Raw genomic sequence first — 23,803 nt, forward strand, 5'->3', positions numbered from 1 at the left:
GTGTCTGTTGGATGTAGCTTGTCTAATCAGTTTAACTATTTTGAAGATTTTGGGTAGGGGTGGCGGAGAGAAGTAGGCAATCTTGTTCAACCCTAACACAGAGCGTATTAAATATAGTGCAACCGGTGGGAGGTTGTAGATTTGGTTTTTTGTTTGTTTGTTTTTTACAGAAAAACCATTACTCCTAAAAACCTGTGCTGAAAATTAAGAATGACTGTAACTACTTAATTGACCTGTTCCCTTTTTCTGCATATCAGTTGCTCTTCAAAAAATGGACTCAATGCTTTCATCAGAAGCTGCTTGGATATCCCAATATAAGGATATCACTGATGTGGATGAGATGAAAGTTCCAGACTGTGCAGAAACTTTTATGACGCTACTCTTGGTTATAACTGGTAAGTATAAGTCTTTCAAGATACAGCTTTCTTTTAGGTAAGCTTTTTTTTTTTTCTTTTGAGAGAGAGAATGAAAGAGAGAGCGAGCGCATGCGTGCACACAAGTGGGGGAGGAGCAGAGACAGATAGGGACAGAGGATCCAAAGTCCGGGGCTCGAACTCACAAACTGTGAGATCATGACCTGAGCTGAGGTCAGACGTTCAACTGAATGTGCCACTCAGGCGCCCTGAAGAACTCGTGCTTTTTAAAACACGAGTCATCTGACGAGACGTGTCAAAACGACACGAGACGTTTCGTTTTAAAACACGTGTCATCAGACACGAGACTTCTATGACAGTCTTCTAACCTATCATAGTTTCTCCTTCCTTTAAAAAAGAAGTCATTTTTTTGTTGAAGAAATGGGGTGATTTTTAAAAAGTTTTATTTTTATTTATTTGGGGGGGGAGGGGCAGAGAGAGAGAGAGAGAGAGAGAGAAAGAAATCCCAAGCAGGCTTCACACCGTCAGCACAGAGACTGACACAGGGCTCCATCTTACGAGCCGTGATATCATGACCCAAGCTGAAATCAAGAGTCAGGTGGACACAACCAACTGAGCCACCCAGGTGCCCTGAAATGGGGTGGTTTTTATATATACATGATGAGGTTTTGGGGTGATGGTGGGGTTCGGAGCTGACGGCCAAGAAAGAATTCTTGAAGACGTCTTTGGTGCAAAAAGGTAATTTTATTAAAGCATGGGGGCAGGACCCACCTCCAAACCCCACCATTACCCCAAAACCTTATCATACAGATCTGTGACTTACAGTGGGCTACATCCTGATGAAGGTATCCTAAGTTAAACATTTTAAGTAAAAAATGCATTTCATACACCTAACCTACTTTATAATAAAATGTTGAATATCTCATGTAATTTATTAAATACTGTACTGACAGTGAAAAAAAGAATGGTTGTGTGAGGACAAAATGGCTGTAAGTGCATTGGTTGTTGACCCTCATGATCCCATGGCTGATGGAGATATGCCGCTCTCCCGCTGCCCAGGATCATGAGAGGGTTGTATCCCATATTGCCAGCCTGGGAAGAGATCCAAATAAAATATTCAAAGTAATTTCTTTTTTTTTTTTTTTTTTTTTAATTTTTTTTTTTCAACGTTTTTTATTTATTTTTGGGACAGAGAGAGACAGAGCATGAACGGGGGAGGGGCAGAGAGAGAGGGAGACACAGAATCGGAAACAGGCTCCAGGCTCCGAGCCGTCAGCCCAGAGCCTGACGCGGGGCTCGAACTCACGGACCGCGAGATCGTGACCTGGCTGAAGTCGGACGCTCAACCGACTGCGCCACCCAGGCGCCCCTCAAAGTAATTTCTATAAATGTGTATAGCTTTTGTACCATTGTAAACTTGAAAAATCTTAAGTTGAACCATAATAAATCAGGGCCCATCTATAATTTCCTCATGCCTTTAAAAAATTAAACTGTGAGGCGCCTGGGCAGCTTTGTTGGTTAAGCATCTGACTTTGGCTCAGGTCATGGTTCGTGGATTTAAGCCCCACATCTGGCTCTGTACTGACAGCTTGGAGCCTGGAGCCTGCTTCAGATTCTGTGTCTCCCTTTCTCTCTGCCCCTTCCCTGCTTGAGCTGTCTCTCTCTCTCTCTCTCTCTCTCTCTCTCTCTCTTTCTCTCTCTCCCCCCCCCTCAAAAATAAACATTTAAAAAAATTGAGCTGTAATTTATATACAATGGAGAACATAAATCGGAAGTATACAGTTCAGTGAGTTTTGACAAGTACATATACTTGTGAAACCTGCAACCTTGTAAAGTTTAGAAATAGATCCGTACTTGGATGGTTGATTGATTATTTGACAAAGGTACCAAAGCATGTCAATAGGGAAAACCTATAACTGTGTCCTGGGCAGAACCAAAACTTTCACATGTCTTGTTAACTTTCTCCACAGACAGATATAAAAATCTTCCCACAGCTTCCAGAAAACTACAGTTCCTGGAGTTACAGAAGGACTTAGTAGATGATTTCAGGATACGGTTAACTCAGGTGATGAAAGAAGAGACTAGAGCTTCCCTTGGCTTTCGATACTGCGCAATTCTCAATGCTGTGAACTATATCTCAACAGTACTGGCAGACTGGGCTGACAATGTTGTAAGTTAATGTGCTTTTATTTATTTATTTATTTATTTATTTATTTATTTTAACATATATATTTTTTAGTTTATTTACTATTTTTTAAAATTAATCTCTACACACAATGTGAGGCTTGAACTCACGACTGGAGATCAAGAGTCGCATACTCTTCCGACTGAGCCGGCCAGGTGCCCCGCTAATGTGCTTTTTATATTAAATCGTAGATTTTTCACAGTTTTAGTTAAACAGTTTTTTGTTAGTAGTATTAACAGTTTTACCTTTTGAAATTTTGAATTTACAGCAAGCAGAAATTACACATTAGTAGAATAACAATTAGGCCAAACCTAGGGGGTGTAATTAAATTACATGTTTTTCTCAATTCGCAAATAGTTACATAATCCAATAGTTTAATCATTGGAAAAGAAAGCCAACGTCTCATAAAATAGTGATCTATAGAATGAACCTTTTTCCTCTTAGACTTTATACTTGGGAAATATTCATGTATGGTAATTGCCATCTCAGAAAAAGCTAGGATTGAGAAATGGTGTCAAAATCCATAAAATCCAGGACTTTAAGGAAGATAAAATAACACCATCTGAGGGGCACCTGACTCGCTCAGTTGGTAGAGCCTGCGCCTGTTGGTCTCAGGATCGTGAGTTCAAGCCCACATTGGGGTAAAGATTACATAACAAAGTAAAATAAAATTAATAAAAATAACATTTGATACCCTTTGAATGCCTTTAAAACATGAGTAAGTAGAATAATAAAATGAACTCCTATGTTCCTGTCATCCAGCTTCTTGTACCAATTTTGTTTTATTTAAGCCTCTTCTCCACCTCCCACACTTGATTATTTTGAAGATCTTAAGGTATATTTCATGATAAATATTTCAAAATGTATCTCTAAAATAATTCCTTAAAAAAAAACCAAAAACACCCATAACCACAATACCATTATCACATCATCCAAGAAAGTTAATTTCTTATAGTGGGAGGTGTCTTAAATAAATCTAAAAATCAAAACCTTGGGTCCGGTTAGCAAGTACTGTAAGGCCTTTTGCCTCCAAGAATTTTATTTATCCTTCCTTTCTCCACACACATTCATTTGGTTTGCCTAAATACAATTATTAAATAATTTCTGTTTACTCTTTTTATTAATCCAAGGACTATACTGGTTTTCAAGGCTTTTGCTAACCAGATTTTCCAATATGTATTTCTAGCCAAAAATGAAGAAACTTAATTAGCCTTTAAAACTTTAACATAGATTAATTCCTTTGATGATGTTTAGATATTAGAATGACCTCAGAGGAGCTCCAGGAACTTCTTGGACAGGGTGCTCTTGGGTTTGGAATCACTATTCCCTGATCATGTGTATAGATACAGAAATCAGCTTGGGTTTTCACCACTGTGTCCCATGAAGTAGGTTTCATGACAGAAAGTATTAACAGAGAATTTGCATGACCGTAAAACAGTGAAGTATACATTAAATGGAAAAAAAAAAAAAAACTGTACTAAGGTACATTGTAAATGTAAAGTATTATATGATTGTGTCATGAAATGAAAATAGGAAAGTAAAACAACAAAACAACTATAATGTCAACTAAAGACTTAATAATACCACTTTTTAAATGTGATAGATAAAGTGGGAATTGAAAAATTCCAGGGTAGAATAATTCGAAAGCTTGATTAACTGAGGATTGGTGATAAGTTCATAGTATACTAGAAAACATAATTTTTGAGTGTGTTCACATGAGTCACAGAGGTGGACAAGGTAAATTAAAATGTCTGTATATTGTCAAGTCTTAATGTAATAAAAAAAAGCAGAAATGAAATATAATCAAACATAGGCATTTAAAAATACTCAATGTCCAGGTTAAGGACAGAGTCTTGAAAACATAATAAGAATAGATATATGTTTGTTTTTTTAAGTTTTTATTAAAAATAATATATTTTACATTATGAATTTCTAACAAAAAGCATATACTGCTAACGCATTATATAGAAAATGTATTCCTTTACTGTGAAAGAATAAACAAAACAGAAAAGTCTTTATCTTAATTACATACAGGGTAATTAATTAAAAAAAATAGGAAACAAAAATAAATGTAATAACAGACATAAATAAGATAAAAACCTGATAAACATAGTTTATATTCTGGACTCTGGCTGGGACTTAAAAGCCTTTTTCAACAAAAATGTTAACTGAGATCCACATTCATAGTATCATTCTGCTAAGCAAGGAAGACACAAAATAATTATTTCATAAAATGAATATAGAGTGTACTGACTAATGGCATTTGTTTATAAAGTCACCTAATTAGAACACATGGGCTGTATTCTATTGCGTATGCTACACAATTCTCATTGTGTACTTTTATGTTGTTTTCCTCATTTTAGTAAGTACTTTTTTCACTCAGCCCCCACACTGCTCCATTTTCTGCTAAGCTTTGTCATAAAACAAATTGTCATTCCTGATTCTCGTGCCAGATGATCTAATAAGAGACTCATTCGAAGCCAGATTTTTAGCTTCAACGAATTATTTGTGGAACATCATTAACTACTTTTACTTGGTGCCATAGTCTGTTAACGAAGATGAATTGGCCATCATCCCTGTCCTTAGGAAATTTGTAATGCGCTGCTGAATTAACTGGGTCCTTCTGTCAACAGAAGAATAACCAAATTTAGAGTAGCTCCTCAAATCATGAATGAATTTTTTGTCCTTGTATGTTATGATTTTACAAATTCTGTTTAATATAAGAAGTTATTTACCCATTTTCATGGTCTTTCAGCCTGTGAACGCTTAAAATAAAAATCACTAATGCTCTTGTATTGCCTAGATAGAAAAAAGGAAGAGTGGACAGAGCTCACCTTCCATTAATTTCGATTCTGTACTAATAGCTGTCTGTCCATTGCCAGATTGCGCCAAGCCAGACATACCCAGCCATTCAGAGTCAGGAATTTTTCAGTTGTAGGTGACAGAAGCTGGATTGGTGCTGGCCTGAGTGGGGAGGGGGAGTGGGGTGAGTCGGTGAGGAATCTGTTTGTGTAACTGAAAGCAGTAGGCATGGCTGCCCTGGACTTGTTCCCTTCTGGCTTCATTGTCAGGCAGGCTCTGGGAGTGTGGCCACAGGTGGCTCCAGGCTCCCACTGTCCAGGCACTGAGAGGACCAGTGCCTCTTCTCTGATGGGTTCAGCAGAAAATACCAGTGTGGCCTCTCTCATGTCCATCCCTGAACAATCACTTATTGTGGCCATATCCTGTCCCCTACTAATGGGCATTTAGGTTGCCTTTAATCTTTTGCTAAATATCCACAGCGTTATTTTTCTGTAGGGCAGAAAAAAAAAATACATATTCTACCTAAAATGCCACTGTAAAAGTGACATTTTAATTCTCTTAACTCTCATAAATCTGCTTACTACAACTCTCAGTCTGTGTTCGGAGAAAATGAGTACTTAAAGAAATCAGCCATCAGGGAAACGCAAATTAAAATCATAGTGAGACATCACTAAATATAAACTAAGATGGCTATAATAAAAAAGACATAATAACAATTACTAGTGCAGAGGTAGAGAAGTTGGAATCCTCACACACAGCTGGTAGGAACGTAAGATAGTACAGCCACTGTGGAAGATAGTCTGCAGGTCCTCAAATAGCTAAACACAGAATTGCTGTATGACCCAGCAGCTCTACTCCCAGTATACCCAAGAGAATTGAAGACATTTGTCCACACAAAACCATACACACAAATGTTCACTGCAGTATTGTTCATAATAGACGAGAAAGAACCCAGCTGTCTGTCATCTGATGAATAGCTAAATACAATGTGGTACGGCCGTATAATGGAATATTAAGCAATTAAAAGAAATTAAGTACTGATACATCTTACAACATAGATGAACCTTGAAAACATACTAAGTGAAAGAAGCCAGTCAGAAAGAGCCAGAAATTATAGGATTCCATTTATATGAAACATCCAGAAGAGGCAAATCGATAGAGACAGAAAGATGAGTGGTTGCCTAGGGTGGGAGGGTGCACGGAGGGGACTGGGAGATGATGGTTAAGTGTGGGGTATCTTTTTGGAGTAAAGAAAACATTCTAAAATTGTGTTAGATGCACAATTCTGAATATACACTAAAAGCCAATATATTGTACACTTTAAACAAGTGAGTTGTAGTACATGAATTATATTTCATGCTGTTAAAAAGGAAGCATCTTAATGACCATGTTAATACATTTTTGCTTTCAGTTCTTCCTGCAACTTCAGCAGGCAGCACTGGAGGTCTTTGCAGAGAATAACACCCTCAGTAAATTGCAGCTGGGACAGCTGGCCTCTATGGAGAGTTCTGTCTTTGATGATATGATTAACCTACTGGAGCGTTTAAAGCATGACATGTTGACCCGCCAAGTAGACCATGTTTTTAGAGAAGTTAAAGATGCTGCAAAATTGTATAAAAAAGAAAGGTAAGTCCTTCATATTTTCTTATTACTCAACTCTCAAATCCAGTTTGCTAAAAGTTGAAAGATGATAAATACCTATATTTCTCAGACTATTCCAAAACATAGAAGAGGAAGGAAAACTTCCAAATTCATTCTGAGGCCAGCATGACCCTGATTTCAAAACTAGACCAAGACTCCACAACAAAAGAGAACTGCAGGCCAATATCCCTGATGAACATGGGTACAGAAATCCTCAACAAGATACTAGCAAACCAAATCCAACAATATATTAAAAGAATCATTCACCATGATCAAGTGAGATTTATTCCTGGATTGCAAAGGTGGTTCAGTATCACAAATCAATCAGTATGATACATCACATCAACATAAGAGAAAGGAGAAGGATAATGTGATTATTTCAATAGATGGCAGAAAAAGCATTTGACAAAGTACAGCATTCATTCATGACAGCAAATCCTCGACAAAGTAGGTTTAAAGGGAACATATCTCAACATAATAAAGGCCATGTGTGAAAAACACACAGCTGATATCCTCAGTGGGAAAAGCTGAGTGCCTGTCCCTTAAGGTCAGGAACAGGACAAGGTTGTCCACTCTCACCATCACATTCAACACAGTACTGAAGTCCTAACTACAGCAATCAGGTAACAAAAAGAAAGAAAAGGCATCCAGATTGGTAAGGAGGAAGTCAAACTTTCACTGTTTGCAGATGACATGATACCATATATAGAAAATCCAAAAGACTCCACCAAAAAACTGCTAGAACTGATGAATGAATTCAGCAAAGTCACAGTGTACACAATGTACAGAAACCTGTTACATCTCAGCCGAAAGAGAAATTAAGAAAACAGTCCCATTTACAACTGCACCAAAAACAGTAAGATACCCAGGAATAAAACTAACCAAAGAAGTGAAAGAACTATACTCAGAAAACTACAAAACACTGATGAAAGAAACTGAAGACGACACAGAGAAATGGGAAGACATTCCATGCTCATGGACTGGGAGAAAAAATATTGTTAATATGCCTACACTACCCAAAGCAAACTACACATTTAATGCAATCCCTATCAAAATACCAGCAACATGTTTTACAGAAGTAGGACAAACATTTCTCAAATGTGGATGAAACTACAAAAGATCCCAAATAGCCAAAGCGATCTTGAAAAAGAAAAGCAAGCTGAGGCATCACAATTCTGGACTTCCAAGTTCTATTACAAGTCTGTAGGATCAAAACAGTATGGTACTGGCACAAAAATAGACACATAGATCAAAAGAACAGAATAGAAAACCCAGAATAAACCTACAACTATTTGGTCAATTAATCTCTGACAAAGCAGGAAAGAGTATCTAAAGGGAAAAGGACTGTCTCTTCAACAAATGGTGCTGGGAAAACCGGACAGCTGCATGCAAAAGAATGAAACTGGACCACTTTCTTAAACCATACACAAAAATAAATTCATAATAGATTAAGGACCTAAATGTGAGACCCGAAACCATAAAAATCTTAGAAAAGAATATAGGCAGTAATTTCTCTAACATTGATCATAGCAACTTTTTTCTAGATAGGTCCCCTGAGGCAAGGGAAACAAAAGCAAACAACAACAAAAAACAAAAACTATTGGGACTACATAAAATAAAAAGCTTCTGCACAGCAAAGAAAACAATCAACAAAACTAAAAGGCAACTACTGAATGGGAGAAGATGTTTGCAAATGACATATTTGATGAAGGGTCAGTATCCAAAATAGATCAAGAACTGGTACAACACCCCCAAAACAAATAATCCAATCAAAAATGAGAAGACACGAACAGACATTTCTGCAAAGAAGACATCCAGATGGCCAACAGACACATGAAAAGATGCTGATTGTCACTTAACACCAGGAAAATGCAAATCAGAACCACAGTCAGCTATCACCTCATAGTTGTCCGAATGGCTAAAAATCAAAACCACGAGAAACACGTGGCACCTGGTGGCTTAGTCGGTTAAGCGTCTGGCTCTTGGTTTCAGCTCAGGTCCTGGTATCACGGTTTCATGAGTTCAGACCCCGTGTCGGGCTCTGCACTGACGGTGCGGGGCCTGCTTGGGATTCCCTCTCTCCCTCTCTTTCTGCCCCTCCTGCTCACTCGCTCAAAATAAATAAATAAACTTAAAACACACACAAGAAACAACAGGTGTTGGTGAGCGTGTGGAGTAAAAGGAACCCTTGTGCACTGTTGGTGGGAATGCAAACTGGTGCAGCCGCTCTAGAAAGCAGTATGGAGTTTCCTCAAAAAGTTACCCCATGATTCAGGAATCACATTACTGTGTATTTACCCAAAGAATATGAAAACACTAATTCAAAGGAATACATGCATTCCTATGTTTATGGCAGCATTATTTACAAGAGCCAAGATATGGAAGCAACCCAAGTGTCCACTGATAGATGAATGAATAAAAAAAAAAAATGTGGTGTATATCTACAATGGAATATTATTCGGCCATAAAAAAATTTTGAAACCTTGCTATTTGCAACAACAGGGATGGAGCTAGAGAGTATTATGCTAAGCAAAATAAGTCAATCAGAGAAAGACAAATACCATATGATGTCACCCATATGTGGAATTTAAGAGACATAACAAATGAACAAAGGAAAAAAAGAGGGAGGCAAACCAAGAAACAGACTCTTAACTACAGAGAACCAAATGATGGTTACCAGAGGGGAGGTGGGTGGAGGGATGGGTAAAATAGGTGATGGGGATTAAGGCGCGCACTTGGTGATGAATATCAGTGATTAAAATAAAAACTTTAAAAAAGATTGAAAGATGATATATGCAAATTTCCAAGGTGTCTAGATAGCAGAGTTTGGCCTTTTGCTCTACAAACTTTTAACCATTTTTGATAGAAAGCTTTCTAAAATATATTCAGACATTTATTCAGTTTATTTATTCATCCTGAGAGAGAGAGAGAGAGAGAGAGAGAGAGAGAATCCCAAGCAGGCTCTGCACTGTCAGCACAGAGCCTGACATGGGGCTCAAAGCCATGAACCGGGAGATCACGACCTGAGCTGAAATCAAGAGTCAGAGACACTCAACCAACTGAGCCACGCAGGGGGCCCTGTTCAGACATTCTTAATCAGAATAAACTGATCCTAATTTAACCCTCAGATGTAGTTGTGACTACAGAGATAGTCACAACTGGTCTGGGATGTGGGGCTGAGTGGCCTGGTGCCCCAACAGTACTCTGCATGCATGCCTGCAGGGTACTCTGTATCCACTGTTGTGATTCTGTGGTCTCTGTCCCTTTCCCCACACTGCGTACTCTGTGAGAACAGGCAGGGTCTGTCTGCTCCAGCACAGTCCCCGTCACACCGAGCATTTGTAATCCGTTTGCAAGTGTGCTTAGTCCCTGTTATTCTGCCGAAAACCAGAGCATAAAATTACCTGATGTCTTTAATGCTAATACATGTTACATTTATTATTTCAGTAAGTCACATTAAGGAAATGATGTGTCATCCTCATTAAATAAGGGAGTATTTAATGGAGAACCAGTGTATCAATATAGTTATATTTATTTTCTGAGACGGCTTTTAATGTTGGGCTGTACATTTTGCTCTTATCCAACCAAGATGCCCCAGGACAGTGCACTTCCCCACATGTAAAATGATTGGTCACATCTCTAAAAGTACAAGGTTTTGAAGATTCCATAGTAAAATGTAACGCGCTGCAGGCGGTGTGGTCTTGGTCCCTCGCAGGTGGCTGTCCCTGCCGTCGCAGTCGGAGCAGGCGGTGATGTCCCTGTCCAGCTCGGCCTGCCCGCTGCTGCTCACCGTGAGAGACCGCTTACTCCAGCTGGAGGAGCAGCTTTGCTTCTCCTTGTTCACAGTCTTCTGGCAGGTGCTTGTGGAGAAGCTGGATGTGTACATCTACCAAGAAGTAAGCAAGAGCGGGCGGCGTTCCGGGGCCCTGATGGCAAAGGCACATGTGACGCGAACTGCTCTTTGTTTCAGATCGTTCTTGCCAATCATTTCAACGAGGGAGGGGCAGCTCAGCTCCAGTTTGATATGACTCGGAACCTGTTCCCCCTGTTCTCCCGCTATTGCAAGAGGCCAGAAAATTACTTCAAACAGTAAGCTCAGAACTTAACAATGACTGTTGATGGCATCAAGCTTTACAGGATGTTGATTCCTCTTTTCACAGCCCTAGGGGCCCCGTGATGTGTGGTGGGATAAATACAGCATCAGCTAAAAATTGAAAACATTCATCATGTACCCAGCTACTCTAAGGTGTGACCCATGACCCCCGTCCCCCCCAAATTTATCAGAACTGGATCTGAGTTATGGGCTGGGCTTTGTTCCCACCATTGGTTTCATGCTTCTATTTGCCCGTTACTGGAGAGACAAATAGAAAATAAAGGCAAGTGCAGTTGTACCATAGTCAATAAATAGAAGAAATTAAAAATATGCCTGGTACCTAATAGTAGGCCAGGCATGAAGAAAGTGGTTTTCTTACATATTTATGTTGATTTTGGTTCTAAGCGTAACTATAAATGAATGTCAGAAAAATTCTTCAAACCATTTTTAGAATTATTGGTTTGAAATTTAAATTACTGGGGAGAGGGAGTTTGAGATTATAAAGTAGTCCCTTTAAAGTTATTATAAAATGAAAAAATGATTTTTATTTTAGTAAGAGATCTGAATTTTTTTTCTTTTTTATTAGTTTCTCTTCCCATATTGTAATCTACCTAAAGTCTTAGCCACATTTAATAGGCTATTATGTTAGTGTCAGTATTACCTTTTGGAGAGTAATACACACATATGGAAAACAATGATCCTATCACATTATAGTAATCTAATGAAATAGAAACACTGTACACATACATTGTCCTTACATGTTAAAAGAGCCAAATAATAAATCCATAAATACTTTCTAGAGAGGGATGTGGATTAGCAGTGCAGGGAAGCTGTTTAGTTTCTGAAAATGAAAATATTATGGAATAACGTGATGATACAGATAATGGATATCTCATTTCCCTCCTGCTTTTTTTTTTCTTAAACAGTGTCAAAGAAGCGTGTATTGTTTTGAATCTGAACATTGGCTCTGCCCTCCTTCTGAAAGACGTCCTGCAGTCAGCCTCGGGGCAGCCTCCTGCCACCGAGGCCTTAAATGAAGTTGGAATTTACAAACTGGCTCAACAAGATGTTGAGATTCTACTTAATTTGAGGACAAACTGGCCTAACACGGGAAAATAAAGCATCTTTTCTTGTTTTGGAGTTTTGGTTTTTAACAAAGAGGAGGCCAACTGGATGTCAAGTTATGTGACGAAGTTCTGAGTTAATGAAACTGGACAGTTGAAAACTTTATGGAATCATTTATTATCTTGGACTGATGGCATTATTAAAACGCTGCCCATATTTCCTCCATCCTCTTGTTCCTAAGAAAACAAAACCAGAAAACTCAGAAGTCATGAAAACTCCGAGTAATTCCATTTACAAATGTAAATGCTAAGTATGTCTGTTGAACAAGATACAAGAGCAGAGATAATAAATTACAAGCAATTTTCAATTTCCTGTGCTAATTAAGGGAGACTGTTGTAGATAATCAAACACAGCAAATACATTAAAAAAAAAATCACTTTAGAATGTATGTTCATAATTGAAGTTCCTGTATCTGGTTTGGAAATTCACTGTCTTTCCTCTAAGAAAACATTATGAGGTGGTGACCAAAATAGAATTGCTCTCATATTCCACAAATGTCCTTACATTTAAAATCCTTCCTGGGGCGCCTGGGTGGCTCAGTCGGTTAAGCGTCCGACTTCAGCTCAGGTCACGATCTCATAGTCTGTGAGTTCGAGCCCCGCGTCGGGCTCTGGGCTGATGATGGCCCAGAGCCTGGAGCCTGTTTCAGATTCTGTGTCTCCCTCTCTCTCTGACCCTCCCCCGTTCATGCTCTGCCTCTCTCTGTCTCAAAAATAAATAAACGTTAAAAAAATATAAAAAAAAATAAAAATAAAAAATAAAATAAAATAAAATCCTTCCTAATTCCATTCCAGGACAGTGGGCAGGCAGCCTTTTCTTTTGGATGAAACATTTCAGGCCAGGGCACTGTGTTTCAGTCTCTCCCCGGGGCAAGGATGGGAATTAAACAGTTTTTGTTTAATATTATGTAACTGATAATGAGACGGGAATCTTAAACTTTCTTTTTTCTTTGACTTTTCCTTGGCTTTTTGGACTATGTTACATACCAATTTCTTGATTAATAAATCCTTAGAGAACAAAACATTTAAACAAATTGAATTACATTGGTTAGAGGCCTTCTACAACTATCAAATGTTATTCCAATTTTTTTGTTTTCTGATTCAGCATTTAGTTAGTACTTTTAAAGCTGTAATATAACTTGCATCTAAAATTGTCCTAGGGCCCCTGGATGGCTCAGGTGGTAGAGCATGCAACTCTTGATCTCAGGGTGGTGGGTTTGAGCCCCATACTGGGCATGGGGCCTGCTTAAATAAGTAAATAAATAAAACTGTCAGGCTGGCATGCAACCTATCCTATTTCTTTATTATTTTTTTACTTATGTGGGGAGGAATGGCAGAGAGGGAGGGAGGGAGGGAGAGAGAGAATCCCAAGCAGACTCCACTCTTTTGGCATGGAGCAGATGTGGGGCTCGATCCTATGAACCGCAAGATCCGTGACATGAGCTGAAATCAAGAGTCGGACGCTCAACTGACTGAGCCACGTAGTCTCCCGTACTGTTTTTTGTTTGTTTGTTTGTTTGTTTGTTTGTTTTTAAATAAGCTCTACACCCAACGGGGGCTTGGACTCCTGATCCCAAGATCAAGAGTCACATGCTCTACTGACTGAGTCAGCCAGGGGCCTCACAACATATACTGATGGTAAATACTTACCTGGTGATAAATAATTTTGAGGAAATGCTTTGAGAGAAATTCTATTACTCCATATTTTATACAGAAGTTTCCCAACTAGGGATTTGGGCTCAGAACTTTTCTGTTAGTTCCAGAACACTGGGGCTTCTCCACCTCATTTTCTGAGAACTGCTGGGCTTCCCCACTGAGAAAAGAATGGAAGTGCCCCAGGAACTTCCTAATTCCAGCACCTTCTCCCTCTGCCGCCTGCCCCCAGGCTTGACATTTTGCTGTCACTCCTCGCTTTCTAGACAGCTGAAAGTTTCAAGGGACTGAAATGTTTCTGTCAAAAGGTAGGAACTTACGTTTTAAATTGTTTTCATTGTACTTTAAGTCATGACGTATTATTTAAATACCAGTCACATAAAAATAAACTTACACTTCACGTCTGAATTTATCCAGAGTTACTGCATGTCCATCATCTTTTAAAACTTCATCTGCAGTCAACAGACCCAGGGTTTTTAAGGCTGTAAAATCAGAATGAGAAGAAAGGAAAATTTACGAAGCGAGAATTCTTTTCAGCTAGGGAAAGTTATGGAATGGCCACAAACGATTGCTTTAATTGAGATGATAACTGACCTTCTCTGTACTGCACGAACGATATGGTGCCTTTATTTGAAGTGTCCATCATCTCAAACATAGACACAATGTTAGAATGATCCATAAAGAAAGGAAAAGCCAAGCCTGTCATTTTGGCAATTCTCAGTCGTTCCAATACAGATATTAAATACTCTCTTGGGTTTTCTGCAAAAGAATAGTTCCAATTCTTTCCAATATAAAATTAAGATATATCACAAGTAGAAACAGTCATTTAACAATTATTAAATAACTATGTTCAAGGTATTGTAATAGGCACTGGGGACACAGGCCTTGCTTACAAGAAAAGCAAGACATCGAACAATTAATTATGTATATAAGTGTTCTGCAGAGATGGGACCTGGGTTTGTTTTTTTTTTCCAACTTCTCAGGTGATTCTAATTTGCAGTTAAGCGTGGAAAAGCAACAAAAAGGAAGAGCATGATGCAGGGAAGAAGGCAGCCAGCTAAAAGAAGGGATAAAATATAAATAAAAACAGGGACTCTTGGATTAATTAATACCCTCTTCCAATTAGGAAGCATGAATGTTCTTTTTTTTTTTATTTTAAACTTTTTTTTTTAATGTTTATTTATTTATTTTTTTAAAAAAAAATTTTTTTTTCAACGTTTTTTATTTATTTTTGGGACAGAGAGAGAGACAGAGCATGAACGGGGGAGGGGCAGAGAGAGAGGGAGACACAGAATCGGAAACAGGCTCCAGGCTCCGAGCCATCAGCCCAGAGCCTGACGCGGGGCTCGAACTCACGGACCGCGAGATCGTGACCTGGCTGAAGTCGGACGCTTAACCGACTGCGCCACCCAGGCGCCCCAATGTTTATTTATTTTTAAGAGAGAGAGAGAGAAGGAGATAGAGCATGAGCAGGGGAGGGGCAGAGAGAGAGGGAGACACAGTCTCTGAAGCAGGCTCCAGGATCTGAGCTGTCAGCACAGAGCCTGATGCGGGGCTCGAACTCATGAGCTGTGAGATCATGACCTGAGCTGAAGTCGGACGCTTAACCGACTGAGCCACCCAGGTGCCCCATCTTTTTTTTTTTTTGAGAGAGAGAGAGAGAGGGTGCAAGCAAGCAAGGGGCAGAGAGAGAGAGAGAGAGAGAGAGAGAGAGAGAGAGAGAGACAGACACACACGTGCACAGAAGTGGCTCACCCAAAACAGGACTCAAACTCACGAACTGTGAGATCATGACCCGAGGTGAAGTCAGATGCTTAACCGGCTGAGCCAGCCAGGCTCCCATGAATGTTCATTTCTAACATAAAAGCAGTATTTTGGATAAGCAGGCCATCTTTCATTTAAGCAATATGAAAGATAAAAAATGAAGATCCACTTTACAGAAATAATGCAGGTCAGTTATGATGAAAAGAAGGTACAGCAGCTTAGGTGAGTGCCACTCACTACACACACTATGCACACACACCACACAGTAGTGTGTGTATATATGTATGTTTGTATATATATAAACATGTATATATACAAAATTCTTTAAATTTGTTTTTCTCATTGAGAATTTCATAAATATACAAAAGCAGGAAAGTAAAATGAACCTGTCACCAACTTTTAACTGTTAAAATTTGTGGCCAGTCTAGGGGCACCTGGGTGGCTCAGTCAGTTGAGTGTCAGACTCTTGATTTCAGCTCAGGTCATGATCTCACGGTTCAGGAATTCGAGCCCTGCATTCGGCTCTGCACGGACAGTGCGGAGCCTGCTTGGGATTCTCTCTCTCCCTCTCTCTCTGACCCTTCTTGTCTCTCTCTCTCTCTCTCTCTCACAAAATAAATAAACTTAAAATAAATTTTAAAAAATTGTGGCCAGTCTTATTTCACCATCATCTCATCCAGGTCCCCTTTTCCTGTATTATTCTGCAGTAAATCACAGTGATCATATTTCATTAATAAATATTTGAGCATACATCTCTGAAAGAGAAGGATTTCTTTTGAGATACAACTGACATGTAACATTGTGTAAGTTTATATAACATGTTGATTTGATACATTTATATTTCGTAATATGATTGCCATTGCAGCATTAGCTAACACCTTCATCATATCACATAAGTATTATTTCTTTTTAGGGGTGGGAATAATTAAGATAGAGTCTCTTGGCAAGTTTGATATTTATGATACAGTAATATTGTCTGTCAGCACTATGCTGTGCGTTAGGTTTCCAAGACTTCTTTACAGCTGCAAGTCTGTACCCTTCCACAACATCTCTCCTACTCCCACCCCCACTCATTGTTCTACTCTGTTTTTACAACTTTGGCTTTTGCAGATTCCACATACAAGTGACAGCATGTAGTGTTTGTCTGACTTAGCTCACTTAGCATATCCTCAAGGGCCATCCATGTTGCACATGGCAGGATTTCTTTCTTTCTCACAGCTGAATAATATTCCATTGTATAAACATAGCACATCTTCATCATCCATCCATCTGTAGACAGACACTTAGGCTGTTTCCATATCTTGGCTCCTGTGAATAATGCTACATAAACATGAGAGTGCAGGTATCTCTTTGAGATCCCGTTTTCATTGCCTTTGGATATATACCCAGAAGTGGAATTGCTGGAGCATATGGTAGTTCTGTTTTCATTTTTTTTGAGGAACCCCCATGTTTTCCACAGTAGCTATACCAATTTACATTCCTACCAACAGTGCACAAGAGTTCCTTTTTCTCCACATTCTCACCTGTTATCTTTGCCTCTTGGATAATAGCCATTCTAACAGGTGTGAGGTGATATTTATTTGCATTTCCCTGATGATTAGTGACGTTAAGCATCATTTTATGTACCTGCTGGCCTTTTGTGTGTCTTCCTTGGAAAAATGTCTAGTTCCTCTGCCCATTTTTAAAAATGTTTATTTATTTTAGTAATGGCTACACCCAATGTGGGGCTCAAACTCATAACCCTGAGATCAGGAGCAGGATGCTCTTCTGACTGAGACAGCCAGGCAGCTCCCACTGCCCATTTTTTAATAAGATTTGTTTTCTTTGTTATTGAGTTGTAGGAGTTCTTTCTATATTTCAGATATTATCTGACACATAGTTTGCAAATACTTTCTCCCATTCTGTAGGCTGCGTTTTCATTTTGTTGATTCTTTCTTTGTGGTGCAGAAGCTTGTAAGTTTGATGTGGTCCCAGTTGTTGATTTTTCATCTTGCTGTTTGTGCTTTTGCTGTCATATCCAAAAAATAATTGCCAAGACTTGTGTCAAGGAGCTTCTCCCTAGGTTTTCTTCTAGGAGTTTTATGGTATCAGGTTTTATGTTTAAGTCTTTGATCCATTTTGAGTTCATTTTTGTGGGTGGTATAAGACAGGGATCCAATTTTATTTTTCTGCATGTGGTTACCCAGTTTTCCCAATATCCTTTGTTGAAGAGGGAACTTTTTTCTTTTTCCATTACCATAATGCCATTACCACAATACCATTCATACATTAAAAAAATTTTTTTAATACCTCCATATAGCCAGGCAGTAATATTTCCAGTTGTCTCACAAATTTTATGAATTGTGAACACTTCTTAAAAATAAAAAAAAAAAAGCAGTGGCTCATTCGGTTAAGCCTCCAACTCTTGATCTCAGCTCAGGTCATGATCTCATGGTTCCGGGATCAAGCCCTGCATCAGGCTCTGCACTAACAGTGCAGCTAACAGTGCACTAACAGTGCACTAACAGTGCAGAGCCTGCTTGGGATTCTCTCTCTCCCTCTCTCTGCCCCTCCCCTGCACACGCTCTCTCTCTCTCTCCCAAAATAAATAAATAAATAAATAAACAAACAAACAAACAAATAAATAAATCTTTTAAAACATTTTAAAAAGTAAAAGTAAAAACACTTTTATTCAAATAGTATTCACATATTGTGATTATGTTTTTAAATCTCTCTTGTGCCTTTTCATACAAATTTTAGTAGACTACAGAAACAAATGGGTCACTAAAGGCAATCACATCATGTATGTAGTCTTCGGTTGCTTCTCCCTGAGCCGTCTAACAAATTCAGAGAAAAAAGGCCAATTTCAAATTCCAATTCACTGCATTTCTTTCTAAGGATCGAGTAAGTAAATAATTCTAAGGGAACTAGGTGTGTTATTACCGTATATCCCTTAGACTCCACGAGATGCTATAATGTTTAGGTCTGGAGTCTATAATTTATACTCTGCCTGCTTCTACAAATGTTTTGGGGTCACCTGGGTGGCTCAGTTAAGCGTCCAACTTTGGCTCAGGTCATGATCTCATGGTTTGTGGGTTCGAGCCCCGTGTCGGGCTCTGTGCTGACAGCTCGGAGCCCGGAGCCTGCTTCGGATTCTGTGTCTCCCTCCCTCTCTGTTCCTCCCCTGCTCGCACTGTGTCTTTCTCTCTCTCTCTCTCTCTCAAAAATAAATATTTTCTAAAAATTAAAAAAAAATGTTTTGAAAGTGCTTACAACAGAAATAATAGATATAACTTTTTAAAAGATTTTTATTATTTTTATTTTTTAAATGGTTTATTTATTTATTTTGAGAGAGAGAGCGAGCTCATGCACAATCAGGGAGGGGCAGGGGGTGGGGCGGGCAGAAAGAATCCCAAGCAGGCTCTGCACTGTCAGTACAGAGCCTGACAAGGGGTTTTGATCCCACAAACCATAAAATCATGACCTGAGCCAAAATCAAGACTCAGATGCTTAACCAACTGAGCTACCCAAAGCATTCCTAAAGATTTTATTTTTAAGTAATCTCTCCACCCAACATGGGGCTTAAACTCACACCCCCAAGATCAAGCGTCGCAGGCTCCACCAACTCAGCCAGGCAGGTGGCCCTAAAGAAATAACTTTAAAACACGAAGGGAAGATCCAAAGGTTACTAACCACCTAAGTTACATCAATGTCAGCTGATAAGAACAATCAGTTCTTCAAGGGGGACAAACCTCAAGTTCCACATCTTAATAATCGCAGCTAACGTTTATCGAGCCCTCTCTACGTGCCTAGTGTTCCTCATAACAGTCCCTTGCCAAGGCCCAGAGCTAGGATGAATCCAGGCAATGTGCCTCCCAAAGCTGTGGGCTTTACCACGCTCCACTGACTTAAATATACGAAGCATCTGGAACACCCCAACCTAGTCCACCATGACGGTTTCTACTGAACTTTTCTTCTCCATCACTCTCAGATATATCTTATCCTCACTTATGATTCCACAACAGCATCTCTCATATGGGTTACTACAACTGCCTCCTGTTTAAAAATGAAATTCTAATTTTATTAAAGGCACCCCCTAAGCATGTATACTCGCTCCTTCCATAGCACAGAATGGTCACTGCAAAGTGGCTGTGCAGCCAGGGGCTCTGTTTCCCAATACAGTCTAGGCGATGCCACGTTTTCCTACCACATAACTTCAGGTTATGCTAGGTTTTGGCATTAAATGAGTTATGAAAATCTTCAGGTTTCCAGGGCTTTTAGAATTTTGGAGTTGAGGGGCGCCTGGGTGGCTTGGTCAGTTAAGCATCCGACTTCGGCTCAGGTCATGATCTCATGGTCCGTGAGTTCGAGCCCCGTGTCGGGCTCTGTGCTGACAGCTCAGAGCCTGGAGCCTGTTTCAGATTCTGTGTCTCCCTCTCTCTCTGCTCCTCCCCTGTTCATGCTCTGTCTCTCTCTGTCTCAAAAATAAATAAATGTTAAAAAAAATTAAAAAAAAAAAAAGAATTTTGGAGTTGAGGATGTGGGATTGTGGACCTGCTCCCTTGATATAACAACCCAATCAAACTGTCTAGTCTTATTTTCCATAAATCCCTTACAATCCAGGGTTTTGACACTGGGATACCTGTCATTGTGCTAGAGGCTTCATAAGGACCCGAGACAAATACAGTATTTCTTCCTGAGAATCAATCCTACTCTGATAATATGAAATATTTACATTAAGAAACAGATATGTCTTGGGGCACCTGGGTGGCTCAGTCGGTTGGGCGTCTGACTTCGGCTCAGGTCATGATCTCACCGCTTGTGAGTTCAAGCTCCACAGTCGGGCTCTGTGCTGACAGCTCAGAGCCTGGGGCCTTTTCAGATTCTGTGTCTCTCTCTCTCTCTCTCTGCCCCTCCCCCACTCACAGTCTCTCCCTGTCTCTCAAAAATAAACATTTAAAAAATAATAATAATAAAAAGAAACAAATATATCTGTAGAAAAATGAAACTTGGACATTTTTAGGGTAAAACAAGTGACTCCAAAGAAATGTGTTATTCAGCATCAGGCTAAGGTCTCAGACACCAAAGGTACAAGCCCCTCTCCTCTGCCATTAGGGGGCCTTGTGCAGGGAACTTTGAAGGGCACTGATATGCATTCTGAACGCCAGCCAAACCCTCCTTAGCTTTTCCTCAGTGTTTCTTCACCTGTCCTTTTCTCCGCCCTACCTCACCCCCTTTGGCATTTGTACAGATGTTTCAAGAAGTTCATATTGTTACAGTGGATAACAGCATCTCAGTTTCTTACACTGATCATTATTTAAATTATGATTATATGGGGCGCCTGGGTGGCTCAGTCAGTTTAAGCGTCTGACTTCGACTCAGGTCATGATCTCTCAGTCCGTGGGTTCCAGTCCCACATCGGGCTGTGTTGACAGCTCAGAGCCTGGAGCCTGCTTCGGATTCTGTGTCCCCCTCTTCCTCTCCGCTCCCCAGCTCACGCTCTTTCCCTGTCTCTAATAAATAAATAAACGTTAAAAAAATTTAAATTGTGATTGTAATGGGGATTATGGTATTAATGTGTAACTACTCTCAGACTCCCCCTTCCTTATCCTCTGCTGCTAAGAGAATTTGTCTATATCTGAGATTCTCTTCCCCCCACCCTGCCTTCCACAGAATTCTGTTTTTGCCAGATGGGTTCAAAGCCTTTTAAATTAAAGGAGAAAAATCAATCCTTGAGATACTCTACTGGTTGACACAATAAAGAGCTAGAGAGAAAAAGGACAGGAAAGAAGGAGGAGACAGAAAAAAATCTACAAATTAAAAAAGACCACAAAGCACCTAGTACAGTGAATTAGAAACAAACAAAACAACCCCCCTTTAAGGCATATAAACATTTAGAACACCAGGGATAAAGTAAAAAGACAAACCTAAAGACTTCCAGATGAAGAAAACATGCCTTATATTAAACAGATCAAGAATCTGATGACATCATGATATCAGACTCTTCAGAGCAACAGTGGCAATTAGAAGACAATGGAACAACGCCCTCCAAGTTCTGAGGGCAGTATTTTTCTAACCAAGAATTGTATCCACGCTGGTTATCATGTTTGAGAATAGGATGAGACATTTTCATATATGCTCCAACAAAGCACAGCTCTCAGGGAGCCGCTCACTAGAGGATGTTCCCCTAGAGAAAGGGGAAAAAAGCAAAAAAAAAAAAAAAAAGGAGGCGGCCCAAGGACCACAAAACAGCCTTTAGGGGCACCTGGGTGGCTCAGTCGACTAAGCATCAGACTTCAGCTCACGTCATGATCTCACAGTTCATGGGTTAGAGCCCCATGTGGGCTCTGTTCGGACAGCTCAGAGCCTGACGCCTGCTTTGGATTCTGTGTCTCCTCTCTGCCCCTCCCCTGCTGGCGCTCTCTCTCTCTCTCAAAAAAAAAAAAAAAAAAAAGAAAAGAAAGCAGGCTTTAAGTGCAGGAGACAGGTGAAGTGGATTAGGATCAGAGTGAGGGAAAACCCTGAATCACAGCTGAACAGCAGGGCAGTTGAGCGATCATCCAGACTGGAGCAGGCAGAGAGCTGGGGGAGGCCCTGGGGGTGTGGACTGCTGGATGAACGTAAACGTACTGGGAGGACATCTATGCTTGTGACAGCAAGGGGATATCGATGAATTGGCGACAATTGCAAAGAAAATTTAAGTAAACATTTAAAATGTAGTATTATTAATTTCAGGGAGAACAAAGGAAATACAATCATAGCATACTACGTGGGTTAGCTGTGGATATTTGCCTAATAATGTGATACTGGTCACACCAAAATTGACTTTCTTGGGAAATTGGAGATGAGTGGGAACAGGTGTGAGTGCGTGTGTGTGTGTGCGCGAGCGTGCACACGTGGGTGCAGGTGTGTAAGAGTTAAAAGTTTCATCTTCCATAGTATAAAGCTAAGCCTAAACCTAGGGTGCGGGGGGCACTAGTAAGTAGCAGTGCAAGTCTGTGAGTTAGAAATATCAAGGTAAATAGCTAAACGAATGGGAAATCATTTCGTCTGTAGAGTGGGAATCTGGGACATGGAGGGAAATGCCGTTATTCATGATAAGCCTTGGAGTGGCTTTTGATTTTTAAACCCCATACGTATACTTTTATAAAAACCAAAATGAAACATCTGTTGGTTGCCAGGCATAGGGCTAATTTGTATACTACTCATTTAATCTCCCCCACGTGTCCATAAGATGGGTACTATTATCCCCATTTTCCAGAAGAGGAGACTCAAGGGCAGGCTTGCGCCCACACGCACGTAGTACTAAGTAGGCCCCTCCTCCAAGCCTCTCTCCCACCTGCCACGAGCCTCCACCTGTGTGAGCCCCGCGCACCTGGCTAGTGGTGGGCACACAGAAGCCGTTCAGGAAGTACTTGTTTGAGGACCACAGCGTTAGTTGGCAGAACTGCTCAAGTCGCCGAGATATAGGGGAGAGTGTGCGCGTGGAGGTGGGGGTACTGGAGAGGGGAGCCTGCCGGCGGCCGCGCGGGCGCGGAGGGATGGCTGTACTGGCAATTTCTGGCAACTGCTCCGCGCCGGGAGGCGGAGGCGGTGGGACAGAAAGCCGAGCGGTGGGAAAGACTCTTACCTGGCCGGAAAAAGAGCAGGGTGCTGGTGAGATAGTTCAGCAACTCCATAATCCGATGTTTTTCCAAATAATCCCTGGCCTCCTGCTCTCTGCTGCCGCGGGCCTGCATGGCTCTGCGTGGCGCCGTTGCTAGGCGACCCGGCAGCGCCTGGCCGTTTGGCCCCGCCCCCTGCGCCCGACGCGGTCACGTGACGCGCCTCTCTTGAAGGCGACCTGGACGGGGAGTTCTACACTTCACCACCAGGAGGAAGCTGGGGGCACCGATGGGGTGGAGCCTATGCGGAGGCTGAGGGTGACTCGTGCACAGCCCCTTGCGGGCCGATGGTCCGCTTCTCCCACCCCCCCCTCCCCCGGGGCTGAGGGCGGGCCTGATTGTCTTTTCCTGTTTTTGTCTGGTGCTCAGTACTTGTTGATCCAATGAATGAGACCTCACGTGTAATTAACAGAGGATGAACTAATAACAGAAGGAACTTGTGCGATTCTGGAGGCTACGGTGGAGTTTTTTTTTTTTTTTTTAAGTTTATTATTTTGAGACAGTGCATGCAAGTGGGGGAGGGG

The 23,803-nt window shown here is 40.5% G+C and overlaps 2 protein-coding genes across 6 annotated transcripts in view; one reads left to right on the forward strand and one right to left on the reverse strand.

Moving 5' to 3' along the window:
• RINT1 (RAD50 interactor 1) overlaps positions 1 to 12,527 on the forward strand; it is a 30,290-nt gene extending 17,763 nt beyond the window's left edge. For 3 of the 4 annotated variants that reach the window (XM_058725353.1, XM_058725354.1, XM_058725356.1), the window contains 6 exons: positions 258 to 395; positions 2,345 to 2,544; positions 6,773 to 6,987; positions 10,718 to 10,898; positions 10,973 to 11,091; positions 12,022 to 12,527. In XM_058725353.1, the coding sequence (XP_058581336.1) occupies positions 258 to 395; positions 2,345 to 2,544; positions 6,773 to 6,987; positions 10,718 to 10,898; positions 10,973 to 11,091; positions 12,022 to 12,214 (1,046 nt within the window). In that variant the 3' untranslated portion in view covers positions 12,215 to 12,527. Of the gene's footprint in view, positions 1 to 257; positions 396 to 2,344; positions 2,545 to 6,772; positions 6,988 to 10,717; positions 10,941 to 10,972; positions 11,092 to 12,021 lie in introns of all 4 variants that reach the window. The other variant, XM_058725355.1, reaches the window with a different exon arrangement.
• Positions 12,319 to 23,414, reverse strand: EFCAB10 (EF-hand calcium binding domain 10). Of its 2 annotated transcripts, XM_058725357.1 has the most exons (4): positions 23,246 to 23,397; positions 14,467 to 14,631; positions 14,267 to 14,354; positions 12,319 to 12,396 (listed from the first exon to the last, which is right to left on the reverse strand). In XM_058725357.1, exons 1-4 carry the CDS (start codon positions 23,352 to 23,354, stop codon positions 12,360 to 12,362), a joined length of 399 nt encoding a protein of 132 aa, XP_058581340.1. In that variant the 5' UTR covers positions 23,355 to 23,397; the 3' UTR covers positions 12,319 to 12,359. The 2 variants fall into 2 exon arrangements, with proteins under 2 accessions (XP_058581340.1, XP_058581341.1); XM_058725358.1 differs by lacking the exon at positions 14,467 to 14,631 and having other exon boundaries at positions 23,246 to 23,414.
• Positions 23,415 to 23,803: the final 389 nt, after the last annotated feature.

This window comes from Neofelis nebulosa, chromosome 4, assembly GCF_028018385.1.
Source record: "Neofelis nebulosa isolate mNeoNeb1 chromosome 4, mNeoNeb1.pri, whole genome shotgun sequence".
In the NCBI taxonomy this organism is placed as follows: domain Eukaryota; kingdom Metazoa; phylum Chordata; class Mammalia; order Carnivora; family Felidae; genus Neofelis; species Neofelis nebulosa.

What these genes read in the sequence shown, in the direction of transcription:
- EFCAB10 (XM_058725357.1), bottom strand. Translation starts at nt 23,354, where the DNA reads ATGCAGGCCCGCGGCAGCAGAGAGCAGGAGGCCAGGGATTATTTGGAA. An exon ending in CCTGCTCTTTTTCCGGCCAG is followed by an intron (nt 14,632 to 23,245) that starts GTAAGAGTCTTT and finishes ATTCTTTTGCAG; the next exon opens with AAAACCCAAGAGAGTATTTA. An exon ending in GATAAATTCAGACGTGAAGT is followed by an intron (nt 12,397 to 14,266) that starts GTAAGTTTATTT and finishes TTGTTTTCTTAG; the next exon opens with GAACAAGAGGATGGAGGAAA.